The sequence below is a fragment of the Denticeps clupeoides genome, chromosome 14, assembly GCF_900700375.1.
Source record: "Denticeps clupeoides chromosome 14, fDenClu1.1, whole genome shotgun sequence".
NCBI lineage: Eukaryota > Metazoa > Chordata > Actinopteri > Clupeiformes > Denticipitidae > Denticeps > Denticeps clupeoides.
The window spans coordinates 7,484,950-7,498,065 of NC_041720.1; the positions used below are offsets into that span (position 1 = coordinate 7,484,950).

The window sequence follows — 13,116 nt, forward strand, 5'->3', positions numbered from 1 at the left end:
CTAAATATATATTTGTCTCAGATCCACAGTAAGTACTGCACCACCATTAAGAGTTTCTCTCTCTTTTTCTCCCTTCTCCCACTGTCTGACCTCCTTTACAATGATTGCAATCTGATCTGTTCATCCCTAACTCAACAGTAGGGTCTTTTTTCTATAGACATCATTCTACAGTAATGACAGAACCAAATGCTGTGACTTTCTTCATCAGTTAGCATCATTTTTTATCACAAAGTAATATAATGATACAATTGTAAGAAGTGCAAACAGCAGCATGTGCATAATATTTGCATATTTGCATGCGTGTGTGTGTGTGTATGAGAGTGTGCACTTCAGATTTTTCACAAATCTTTGGGCTTATCCTAAGGGAATAGCCTGAACCTGCACCAAATTCTTATGATCCCTCTTCAAACACCATGACCTACTCCAAATCTAACACATTCATGCACACACACACACACACACACACACACACACACACACACACACATAAACCCTTACTCGCTCTGCAGCCCTCTATCTTGTTTTTAGGCACAATCGTCCTGTTGCCTTGGAGAGTCTGTTCGTTTCCATGACAACAGCAATAGCTTTCCCACGTCTCCTTTTGTTGTGCCATCGCTGTGGGCAGGTGGTAGACAGAACGCCGATCACACAGAAATACTCACATTACAACACATTACAGGAATTAAACAGACTAGACAACCCCTGAGGTTCTCTCACAAGATTAAATCCATTAAATACACTAATTATTCTATCAGGTTCATTTATCAAAAATTTGCTAATTAATAAAATCAGAAGAGAACATGGGCTAAATGGCTCCCCTCTGGGACAACACTCAGTGCAAGGTCCTGTGACCTGTCTCTCGGCTTTACATAAATATAAAAAAACTGTGATTTTCTCCTGGAACCAGGCGTGGAGCTGAGCTCACTGCCTGTGGGCAAAGTGATAACTTGCTGATTATCCAGGACCTTGCCCCTCTGCTCGGAGTGTATGGATCTGGCATCCCCCCTTCCAAGAGCATCTGCAGGGGCTGGGCTGGTCTCCCAGATATGCTGCAACTGAAAGCTGTGCACCCAGACAGAAAGCGTCCAAAATTAGATCAGGTCCTACAAAAAATAAATTACACACAACTTTCACAACATGGACAAAATTACACATTCTCATGCATACAGCCATACGGATGCCAATTTTTCACCATCCTCTGCAACATGCTGTGCTGCTATTTACTGCATTCATATTTAAATTACATTCTTAATTTCCTATGCTGCCGGTTCATATGTTGCACATTGCAAGTGTATTGGAATCTACAATTATATTGGGTAATTTTACACAGTCCCATCTCCTTTGACTCCCTGGTCTTGTTTTTGTACCATTTATACCCCTTTCACGTCCCTGCCCTCACGTGCAGCTGTATTTTCTTATTTTTTCGCCGCATTACAATCAATAAAACTTGAAACTCATAAAGCTTCTAAGCTTTTATTGTGTGCTAATTGTATTTGTGCAGATGACTTTACCGCGGTCAAGCTGCTTCGCAGAGTTTGTCTACATTACACATGTTGGACTCCACCACAATCTGCTGAGTGTGTTGAAGAGGCCAGGCTGACTGCTCTGCGTCAATATTTAATATGGAGGGAAATAATTAGGAGCCATTGACTTTTAGATGACTGTCCCTCGCTGTGTGTGACGTTCCATGTTTGTGAAGACCCTTTGCCCGTAGATTTCACGGACACTTATTTATACTGTCATTACATAGTTTGTGTGGGTTCACGCCGGTCTACAGTTATTTTGAAATGTGAAATAAACGCAGTTCTTAATGAGGACCATTGGGCCTCAGGGGGTCACTGGGTGCAGGGACGCTGTCCAGCTGCCTTGTGCTGACCGCAGCATTATGGTAATTAGTGTTTAGCCAGGCAGTCATCAATCGACGTCTGACCCTTATAGCTACAGCTATCTAACAGGCGAGGAGCAGCATTTTCTTTGTTGTTCAACATTGGACCAATATTGAGCGTAATCCACATTGCATAAACGTGTTAACGTGTTAAAATGGTGTACAGGAGGTATTTCTAAATGCTGCCAACTTTCCTTCTGAGTCTCGAACCGACTGCAGTCTGGATCAGATTAGGATCAGGAGGCATCTGCAGGGAAGTGGCTCTCGCTACGATAGGGGGCTGGGCGAACAGTGCCATTTGTTGACATGCCGCCTGAGTAATGGTGACAGTGAGGTCATTCGTTCCAGCTGAGGAGGAGCCATTGTTTGTGTGCAAGTACATCATTGTGTGTGTGTGTGTGTGTGTGTGTGTGTTGTTGTCGATGCCAACGGAGTAGAAGTGAAGCCCCTCTGCTTTTATCTGTTTTGTTACTTTTATCTACTTTTACCTCTAGACAGTCTGCAGACTGCACTGATCGCCAGATTCTGTGCTTTAAAATAGTTTTTTTTTTTTTTATCTCCTTTAAAAGGATTTTCTTGATTATTTTTTTCAACCCAATTTCTTTCAGTCCCACCTAAAAATGATTCCCTTAATGCATCTCTCTGTACTCTCTGTACTCAGAAAAATAAAGCAAGCACGTATTGCACTTGTAATGAAAGTTAATGGTGCAACATTCACCCTTGACTTAATTAATTTGATGCGCTTCTCATGAGAGTATCAAAGAGGTGGCCAGGTTACTAGAACATGAAGTAGATTATTGGATCCCTGATAGAGATGGCAAGTTCTGAGACACCTCATTTCCGCTAGACTGCTGAAGGTATGCTGTGGGATCTGGCATCAATCTGTCAGTAGCAGGTCATTTAAGTCACGTTAATTCTGAGGTGGTGCCTTCATGGATCCCACAGATTCTCAATTGGGTTCAAATCTGGACAACTTGGCAGCCAAATTTGACAATCTGGACAATTTGAACTCGTTGTTGTCGAACCATTATTTTTCAGTGCGGCAGGCCACATTACAGGACACTGACAACGGTTTCCATAAAGGGTTGTAGCTGGACAACAGCAATGTTTAGGTATATGCTACTTCTCAAAGTAACGTCCGCATGAATGAAGGACCCAAGATTTTCCCAGCATCACACTGCCTCCGTCAGCTTTCTTCACATGGTGCATCCTGGTGCCACGTCTTCCCAAGGAACGTGACGGCACACAACAAACTATCCAACTTCCAAGTACACAAGTTTCCAACAAAACCAGCGCCATTGTGCATCAGTGAACCTTAGTTGTTGCCACTATGACCCAGAGAAAGATGCGGAGATTAGCATTATTAAATGTGGCAAATAGAAACTGTGTGGAATATACTGTTAAGGGTTCCTCAACATCCACTACAGCTTGTACGGTGATGTTCCGCTAACTCGAACTGACTGTATATAAGGGAGAGATCATGTTTCCAGCCGACACTTGTCTAGTTGTGATGTAAAAAAACAATATATGTTCTTCAGTTAATGTCTAGAAAACCATACTAGGGCAGCTGAACTGTGACAGTGAGATTATTGGTGTTGGTCCCGAGCCCGGGTGAATGGAGAGGGCTGCACCAGGGAAGGGCATCCGGTGTAAAACTTTTACCATGACAATCGTGCGGACAGCCAGACCGGTTTATCTGCAGTGGGGACCCTTGACACGAAAGCCAAAGAAGAAGAAGGAGAGAGTCTCTTTAATTAATGATGGGTGTGAACCCAAGAAGACTGAAAACTGTAAACAAAGGTTTCGGGGTACACGATTATGCATCCAGCTTCACTCAGTCACTTTCTGAAACTGCTCATTCTGAGTAGACATTTAAGCGAGTAGCAGCATTGCAACGATTAAGGATAGCAGACGGTCCCATAACATGGCGTGTTTTTTTAATGGTCCTTCTGTCAATAATTCAATATTGTTAATATTGATGTGTCTCATTACTGTATTGTTGGTTTTCAGTGTAAATATTTCATTTCTCAGTCCAGCCTTCACCCTGCCTTGAAGCAATATTCGAAGAGCAGTTTTTTACGGTGAACCACTCCGCTGTTCTGCCCACGCTACCTGATATGATGTTTCTGCCTAACTGGTCATTAAAAAATATGGCAGGAATGAGACAAGGGGGGGCGATAACTCGCGTTTTACACACTGCCCGTTTGCACAGCCCCCGCACGGTCTCACCACCCTCTGCCTGTGATGCCACAGGACCCCGTGGTTACCGGAGAAACCGGCACGGAGACGAGCTCGGCCGAACCAACCACACGGCATCTGAGGGAAAGGCATCAGATGGACTCATTGCACATCAGATATTGTAACAGCCAAAGCGGCCTTCTCGAATTACAGGCCTGCGGGCCACGGTGACATGAGAGGGAACTTCCTATAATATTCCGGAAAGCAGCAGGAGAACTTGCGATGTCTCCCCAGCTGTCAACTCGTCTTCCTGTGTCCAAATGATGAATGAGACGGAGCAGAGAGAGGTGCTTTCCCACATTACCTCATGCCTCACGCCCAGTCTTCCGCACAGAATATGGAGGTTGTTTCTGCGCTCGGCCAACTCCAGAAGACAAAGAGGAGTTAGCGGTGAACACGCTGCCAGCGCAGTCCTTAACCTCCTGACCAGCTCCCACAGGTCATCTCCCACCTTCCCTCCTACATTCCTGCCTCTTCCGCCTCCACCTTGTTTGGCACAAAATGCACGTCAGGCCCTGGGGCCAGCAGGACAGCGCTTTGCATAAAGAACGCTGTAGTCAGCCGGGAGGTGCCGAAGCGTTAAAGTGGCCAGCTGGAGGCTGAGGAGTCCTTTCTTCTTACTTGAAGTGACGATGTTTGAAGTTCGTTTGCATTTCGATCATCATCATCACTTCAAGTAATAAGAAAACAGTACAGTACATATAGCAATTAATCAAGGAAATGAATCTTGTTATTCATTTCAAATATCATCAATGCACCACCATGATGGACTTTTTAACACCAACCCTGCCATGACACCTACAGGACAGGCCAAAAGTTTGGAAACACCTTCTCATTCAACGTGTTTTCTTTATTTTTATGACCATTTACGTTGGTAGAAAAAGGTGAAATAACTGAAAACATGTTTTATATTCTAGTTTCTTTGCTCTGATTACTGCTTTGAACTCTTGGCATTCTCTCGATGAGCTTCAAGAGGTCGTCACCTGAAATGCTTTTCCAACAGTCTTGAAGGAGTTCCCAGAGGTGTTTAGCACTTGTTGGCCCCTTTGCCTTCACTCTGCGGTCCAGCTCACCCCAAACCATCTCGATTGGGTTCAGGTCCGGTGACTGTGGAGCCAGGTCTCCACTTTTTGTTGTTCCAAACATTACAGCATCTAAGCCCACTGTGGTGTACTGTGATGTTTGTGTCCTTGGCCTATACATGAAATCAAGTTTGCTGTTGTTGTAACATTTGAGTATAACTAATGTTATAGTCTTTATTAGTGTAATAGTTCAGAAGGCATATAGCACCTTTCACAGTCCTAGTGGGAATAACAGTCATACCAATAGGGCACCTGGCCACGCCCTTTTTGGTTATCAGTCCCCAACCCAACCTTTGTCCCTTGTGTTTTGATTGATTACCCTAATTGTGTTCAACTGTGCTTGCATGAATATAAGCCTGCCTCATGTGTTTGTAACTCTTAAAATAAGTCTATAAAATAGTAAGAATTTAAATCCATTTCTTCCTCTTTCGCTTGCTCGCTCTTTTTTTTCTCATTCTCAGGTGCAAATTACATTTTTAATCGAACTGTTGAACCTGCATTTCTTTTTTTTTTTATGGTCCACAAGCCGTAGGCTTCCTACTGCTTGTAATTGTGCACTGACTGAAACCTACTTTAGTGGCTCTGGCAGGAGGGACTCCTGAGTCACGTTGAGGGCTCGTTCATTTTTAATGCTTTTTTCTTTTTGCAGCTACATGATAAACGACCATTAGAGGCAGCGTGACTAACCTTTTACTGTCCATAAGAAAAAATAAAATGAAAACAAAGCAAATGTGTTTTGTTTTTTGTTTTTTATTGTGAGATTCGCACCTGGTCTTGAACACTGGAGTTATATACGAAAATGCAAATCATGAATAACAAAAGAGATGCATACATAATCTAAACACACACTCACACAATACAGTTAAGCCCACCCTCCCTCAGAGAGGCATCCTCCTCCAGATTGTGGTTTCCATGGTACTACATCTCTCTTGGTGTCATCATAACACACACTCCACTCCCACCCACTCCCACCCACGCAGGCCTGGTGCACACATATTACCATACAGCTTGAACTGGAGTGTGCAGAGTAGCACAGTAGCACAGTAACTGAAAACTAGAGTGTTGTGTTCGGAACATGTGGCACCACAGCGGCATTTTATTACATTTCTGTTCAGAAGAGGTGGTAGTAGCCTAGTGGGTATGAACCCAGAAGACCCAGGTTCAAATCCCACTTACTACCATTGTGTCCCTGAGCAAGACACTTAAGCCTAAGTTGCTCCAGGGGGACTGTCCCTGTATCTACTGATTGTAAGTCACTCTGGATAAGGTCGTCTGATAAATGCTGCAAATGTAAGAGGTGCATGCGCATTAAAAAAATAATATATATTTTAGAGGAAATTATATTTTCTGGCATCTGTGGCCTGTTTGGAAATTACATCCAACAACCACACTCTCCATTTGAAGTAATGGTGCCTTTTTAAAAATCTTTTTTCACTACCCCCTGTGGAGAGTCCATGTTACCATGGTTACTAAGTACACAAATCCTGAAATGAAGATTCAACACACAGTTATTTCTAACTGATAAAGCATAATAAATATTACTATTCCTGATATGTTTAATTTAATCTTTACTTTACTTTATTTAGCAGACGCTTTTATCCAAAGCGACTTACAAGAGGAAGACACCAGCAATTCTCGTTCGATTTCTATAGAATATTGAGTTTACAAACTAAGAGCCCTGATAAGGCTCAGACTTGTCAGTGAAGAGCATGCTCAGAGATTGTTAGGTGCTAGACGAAGAAAAAATTATAATGTAGTTAATCATGTAAGAAGGGAACATATTAAAACACTCTGTTTATATGACAAAACGTATTGAACTTTTTTGTTATGCCCATTAGAAGTTCCCCTCGGTGTTAACGTGCAACAGAATAAAGAAATGTTATATTGTTGTTGTTTTCCTATTACTTCTTTTTTTTTATGCGAACACATTTCCAACCATTTCACAAGCTGGATTTGAAGCGCGGTCTTGTGGCGGAAGCAGGTGCAACACTTTTTCTTTTCTTTTGCAATATATAAAAATATGACAAACAATCATTTTTAAAATGACATGACATAAGTTGATAAATTTACGATAAACTAATTTTTACACAAATGTCAGACAGACTAAAAGAAGGGTGGGGTAATGTATGCAGAAGTAATGTTTCTACACGGAATAATCTCACGGTAGCACACCGGAAGTTGGTGTGTTTTAGTGAGCCGCGTGTGGGATACGTTTCACCACCATGGACGAAGAATTAACGGTAAACATTTTTTCGCAATGTATTCGTGCTTTTCCCCAGGACGGATATTGTTAGTTGTTGTGTTTATTAGTTTGATAGTTCAGTAGTCATATCGCACCTTTTTCGTGTCTGGTGGGTACCTAAGTCTGAGAAATGGGGGCCACGCCCTTTTCTGGTGTCACTCCCACCCAACCTTTGACCCCTGTGTTTTGATTGAGTGTCCTAATTGTTTTCACCTGTGCTTGCATGACTATAAGCCCTTAAGCCATGTGTCTAATGTGTCTTTAAATATCTAAAATCTGTTCAGCTTTATTAGTGAAAGTGAAGTGATTGTTATTGTGAAACACTGCAGCACAGCACACAGTGACACAACGAAATGTGTCCTCTGCTTTTAACCCTCACCCTTGGTGAACAGTGGGCAGCCATGACAGGCGCCCGGGGAGCAGTGTGTGGGGACGGTGCTTTGCTGGTGGCACCTTATGATTCTGGGCTGCTTCCTCAACCACTAGGCCCCCATTGCACATATTATAAATTGGTTTAGAAATTATGAATCCATTTCTCGCTTTTTGTTTCTCCGTCTCAGTTGTAAATGTAATTTTTTCAACACTACTGTAGCCGGCGTGTGCTTGTTTCTCCAGGATGGATATCATGAGCCGTGCCCACAGTGTTTAAGCGTGGACTGGGGGGTGTCCGATGCCGGGCAGTTTTTCTGCAGGTTCTGCCACAACGTCATCGAGGTGAGGTTTTTACTGTCCGGCCTTTGTCCCTCTGCTACTTTTTGAAGGTAGTTTCAAAAGGATTTCGAGTTTGTTGCTGTAGAATTACTGTTGTTCGTGACCATTAATATGCCTCTTGCTTGGCTTTGCAGAGAGTACTACTGTATGAAGATGCAGAACTACTGTCCACCAGCAGCAGAGTCTCGTCCTTATCCCGGGCTTCTATAAAAAAGAGGAGAGGTATTCGTCTGTCGGCCGTCTGTCTCTTGATTTTGTGGTGATTGTGCTCATGTCAGTTTTTTTTTTTTTCCTCCTCAGAGCTTCACAGAAACTGGATTGTTATTGAAGGTTTCCAGTTCGTGTTGCTGCACCAGGCGGAGGCTCTGGTTTCTATGGGCGTTTGTTCACAGTTTAAGGTCTGGTCCAAATGATTTATGCGTTGAATGCCACATTAATAGATGCACACATATGTTCACTGACGTTTCTGTCTGTTTTGTAGGATGACATTTTGTATAATTTTTGGAAGCGGTATCTCCAGGCCACCAATCAGGCGTACACAAGAGCACCCCTGTGCTACGGGGAAGTTGAAGCTGTAAGTTTACTCTGCTGGAAAGTGAGCCCAGGTTATTAATTAAATAATTGGCAGCTCATCAGTCGTTGTTCTTTATGCTGTTGAGTCACTAAACACAGTTCCGCAAGATTAGCATTATGGAAGAAAAAAAATGTACCATAAAAAAATATTTTTTTGTTATTTCCAGGTATCTGACTTCACATCTGAATCTGAGTGTCCGAGTGAGTTGTCGTTCCAGAGTGAGCCCAGTCTGCGAGGCAGGAGAAAAAGAACAGCCTCAGGTATGACCTGTCTCTGCGGTAAAATGGCCCTTGACTAAAAACAGTGGTGTGGTGGCCTAGTGGTTAAGGAAGCGGCCCCGTAATCAGAAGGTTGCTGGTTCGAATCCCGATCTGCTAAGGTACCACTGAGGTGCCACTGAGCAAAGCACCGTCCCCACACACTGCTCCCCGGGCGCCTGTCATGGCTGCCCACTGCTCACTCTGGGTGATGGGTTAAATGCAGAGGACAAATTTCACTGTGTGCACTGTGTGCTGCTGTGTATCACGTGTGACAATCACTTCACTTTCATTTCATTTCATTAAAAACACTGCTTAGCTTTCTACGCTTTCTTGACAACAATATTGTTAAAACAACAAAAAGGAAGAACTTTATTATTTATTTCTTTTGTTAATTTTGCTTCATTTCTATAGTTTTATACTGTATTAGATATCACTTTATTCCTCCTCAAAACTGCTGAATATCTTCTTACTAAATCTATTAGAGCAGGAGCTTAAAACACACCCAGCTCACTAGTTCTCCCTCATTTGCTTTGATTGACTGAATGTGAGACCAGGGCTGCAGTTCAGCGTTGGACCCATGTACATACAAAAATCAGATTAAAACTATAAAATATGTTACAGGTAGTTAAACGTGTGTGTGTTTTTTTTTTTTGGTGACTGAATGAATCATCCAGGCAGCAGTGGGTCTGTTGTCAGCTCTGGCTCCATGGATGGCAGCAGTTACAGCAAGAGGAAATCCGGTGACTTTATGACCATGCCCAGGACGCTGGCACTGTGCTACTTGGCTCTGCTGTGGGTGCGAGAGGGAATAACTCTGTCGGACCTGCTCAGGTGGGTGAAGGAGCTTCATCCCCCACTGTACTTGATGATGATGATCTTAATTTATTTAGTACACACCTTTTAAAAGTCGTGTTGATACAAGACCTGCTCCAGTTCGTCATTATTCGACAACATACTGTACATTGTTTACAGATACAGGTTTGTATCGCCATTTTCCTCTCATTCTGATTACTGATTTATTTACATCATTGGTCATTCTTGGTTGTATGAAAAGCAAATGCTGATAAAGAAATCCAAAATATAGTTTTGGCGTCGTAAACATCTCGAAAAAAAAATCACTAATTGACGTGCAGTGTAGTAAAATGGAGATACATGAGAGTTCATGAGTTTCTGTTGCTTAAGCCTCAGTGATTGCTTGTGTGTGTTGGGTCCCTTTTGTAGGTTTGCTTCTGAGAAGCACTTGCCCTACATTAACGTCCATGAGTATTTTCCTGAGGAGATGACTGTATTTGGCAGAGATTGTCAGTACTTCAAAGTGGAGGTATAACACAGAGGCCAACATTCAGTCTTCATGTTATTCATTTAAAAGTGCAAATGTCTGAGTAAACTGCGCATGTGTCTTCCCAAAGTCTATCCCCTCTTACAGCCATGTGCATAAGGACATTTTGAAGTTGGCCAGGATCATGAAGCTGCCAGCTTTCCCTCCAGTTACCCCAGACTGCCTGCTGCACCCCTCGCTCCTCAGTCTCCGCTACCTGGTGGAACTCAACCTGCCAGGTGAGTCTGACCTCCACTAGTTACCACCAGCTCTTCCTATTACAAGAATCGGACCGAATTATCCAATAGGGCCAATAATTATCGGTATTGGCCCTTTATTTGTGATGGAGGTCAACAGGAAATTGGAAGAGAAGCTTGTTTACTTGAATCATTTCACTTCAATGGACCTGCAGCTTAAGGGCCCAGTTCAATCCAATTCTCTATTGATTTGCCATTATAACGCCACAGTCTTTCACAATGCACTCTGTCGTCATTTAGCTTTATGATTTATGTTGTGCTTTTGTTATATATTCTAAATTGGTCATTTATTTTTGCTTTTGCTTCCCTCGCACAGATGAACTGCACCATTGGCTGTGTAAAGTGATAAAGCAGGCAAACATGGCCGAGCAGGCACTCCTGACATTTGACTACAGCAAAAGACCTATCGGAACCTCACACTTCAGCTATGACCTGCAGGCCTGCGCCCTGATTATTGTCACGATGAAGCTGCTCTTCAGGCTCGACGACAGCAAAGAGTGGTCAGTTTAATCCGTTCATTTTTAGCCAAACCAGTAAAAAAAATATTCTGACCATATATAACATGCCGTTTTAATGCAAAATTATATTCATATGTGAAAAGACTGCTCTTTGTTTTTCCAGGAAATTGTCAAAAATTGCAGACTTTGCTGATCCAGGTACATTTATGTATGTCTGTCTGTCTGTCTGTCTGTCTGTCAATTAATTAATTAATTCATTAGTTAATTCATTCATTATTTCTCCGTATACATCGTTCAGGTCTATTTCTATCTCCGTTCTTATTTGCAGATGCCAAGCAATACAGCTTGGCTTTCTGGCACACCACCATGCACAAAGCTCTAGTTCTGGCCAGGAAAAGGGAGAAGCTTCACACGGCCAAGTAAAAGAAAAGCCGCTCTTCCTCTTAACCTTGGATTCAGGTCAGTAAACACAAATTTTAAATACTCTTCTCTCGTTCCAACAGTCAGCAGTGGAAGTCGTCCAAACCTTTCATTTTGTCAGAGAGGAACAAAAGTGTATTTTTAAAGAGGAGACGTAAGTGACCCTTCTTTCCTTTAGTTCACTAATAAGTTAAACGTAGGTGCTTTTTTTTTTTTTTTATTGATGTTGCCACGCCTCCACATCTCCCTGTTCGCACCTCCTAGGTGTTGTTGAGTATCTGCAGACGCGCTTCCAGAAACTGTCGGGACAGGCCGTCGAGACTGAGCCCACCAAGCCAAGCAGCTTTATCTTCCTGTGGGGAGACGGGGAGGACTCAGATGGACCTAGTCTCCATTGCCAAAAGCTGGACTGCAACCTCAAAAAGAGACGCCAAACACAGTTGTGTGCCAACAAGAAGTACTGGCACCCTCTACTGCGCCCCTGCAACCCAACGTACTGTAGTCCTGTGTCTCTGATCGTTTATATATAGCTGGAAAAGTGGCCTATCACTTCCTCTGTAAAAACCTCCGTTTTACTAGATTCCCTGGGCTGCAGAAATAGTGTGTTGTCCGCAGCTTGAAAAAACTAAATTAACAGCAGTTATCAGAAATTATTTGATATTGTAATTAAAGATTTTATGTCTCTGTACAATATATTACATTTTCATTGGTTTACTTTGTTTTACGTGCCCGTTGTGTAACATATGGGGGATGGGTTGGGGAGGGTGGGCGACTCTCAACCAACCCGTCTAGTTACTTCTGGTTTCTCTCTCTCTTTACTGGTATTATCTCGCTATTAACAACCCATATTTCCTGCAGTTAAGCTTTTTCCAGGTATGAAGCATATGAAAGTGTACTGACGTATAGACAGAATGCGTGTGGTTTGTTTACTTTATTTACGGCCTTTCTTTATTCTAATCAGGGTTTGTGGAGACCATTTTGCTGAAGTGGAGCCCACCCTTCCCCGGATGTACGTGTGGTTGCTGGACCTTTTTTCCTTCCTGCTAAGGGTGAGCTCATCCCTGATGCACGAGGAAGTGCTGAAAGTGGAGCGGAGGTTTTTCAAGGGCCAAGCCGTGCAAGGAACAAATAAGAGAACCACAAAAATCAAGCAGAACGGCAAACCCAAGAAGAAATAACAGACTGGAGTCAAATTAACATTACTGCATTCTCATGGTGTTTCATCTGTATAATATACACTATTAAAAAATGAAATATATATATAAGCATCAATAATGACGTGTACTTCAGGTTGTGGTCCATAGAGACTGGCTGATGACAAAACACGTATTTGCCTCTTATTTTCATCATTATTATTCATGTGCGTGTTTTACAACGTTTTCTTTCATCTCATACAAATCAATCGGCGTCGGGCAAGTCTCATCTTGCTTTAACAAACCCGACCAAAAAAAGGATTCAGGAAAAAAACATTTTCCTGCTGAGGTTCCGGCGAAGAGTATTTTTAAGTGGGTTTGAAATTCATTTCACGTTTCAGAGCTCGCAGGTTTATATCGAGAGCGACGCGCTTGTTTATTTACAGCGAAAGTCGCGGCTGGGCGCTGCACCCGATTCGTATGCAAATGAGGCCTCGGGCCACGCCCCTCTCTCGGGCTCCTCCCCCAGTCGCTCACC

At 42.8% G+C, this 13,116-nt stretch overlaps 1 protein-coding gene across 2 annotated transcripts; it reads left to right on the forward strand.

The window, feature by feature from the left end:
* The first annotated feature begins 7,368 nt into the window (after positions 1-7,368).
* On the forward strand, positions 7,369-12,720 carry LOC114763515 (TATA box-binding protein-associated factor RNA polymerase I subunit B-like). 2 transcript variants are annotated; one of them, XM_028953259.1, is made up of 16 exons: positions 7,369-7,445; positions 8,063-8,161; positions 8,293-8,380; positions 8,459-8,556; positions 8,640-8,732; positions 8,899-8,992; positions 9,667-9,823; positions 10,214-10,313; positions 10,402-10,549; positions 10,884-11,067; positions 11,189-11,223; positions 11,354-11,444; positions 11,529-11,599; positions 11,710-11,938; positions 12,304-12,318; positions 12,407-12,508. In XM_028953259.1, the coding sequence occupies exons 1-15, from the start codon at positions 7,428-7,430 to the stop codon at positions 12,305-12,307; spliced, it is 1,509 nt and encodes a 502-aa protein (XP_028809092.1). In that variant the 5' UTR covers positions 7,369-7,427; the 3' UTR covers positions 12,308-12,318; positions 12,407-12,508. The 2 variants fall into 2 exon arrangements, with proteins under 2 accessions (XP_028809092.1, XP_028809091.1); XM_028953258.1 differs by lacking the exon at positions 12,304-12,318 and having other exon boundaries at positions 12,407-12,720.
* Positions 12,721-13,116: the final 396 nt, after the last annotated feature.

Bases quoted from the DNA above. Each gene is read 5' to 3' on its own strand.
- LOC114763515 (XM_028953258.1), top strand. The intron at 8,381-8,458 runs GTATTCGTCTGT...TTTCCTCCTCAG, and splicing joins TTCTATAAAAAAGAGGAGAG to AGCTTCACAGAAACTGGATT. The intron at 10,314-10,401 runs GTATAACACAGA...GTCTTCCCAAAG, and splicing joins GTCAGTACTTCAAAGTGGAG to TCTATCCCCTCTTACAGCCA.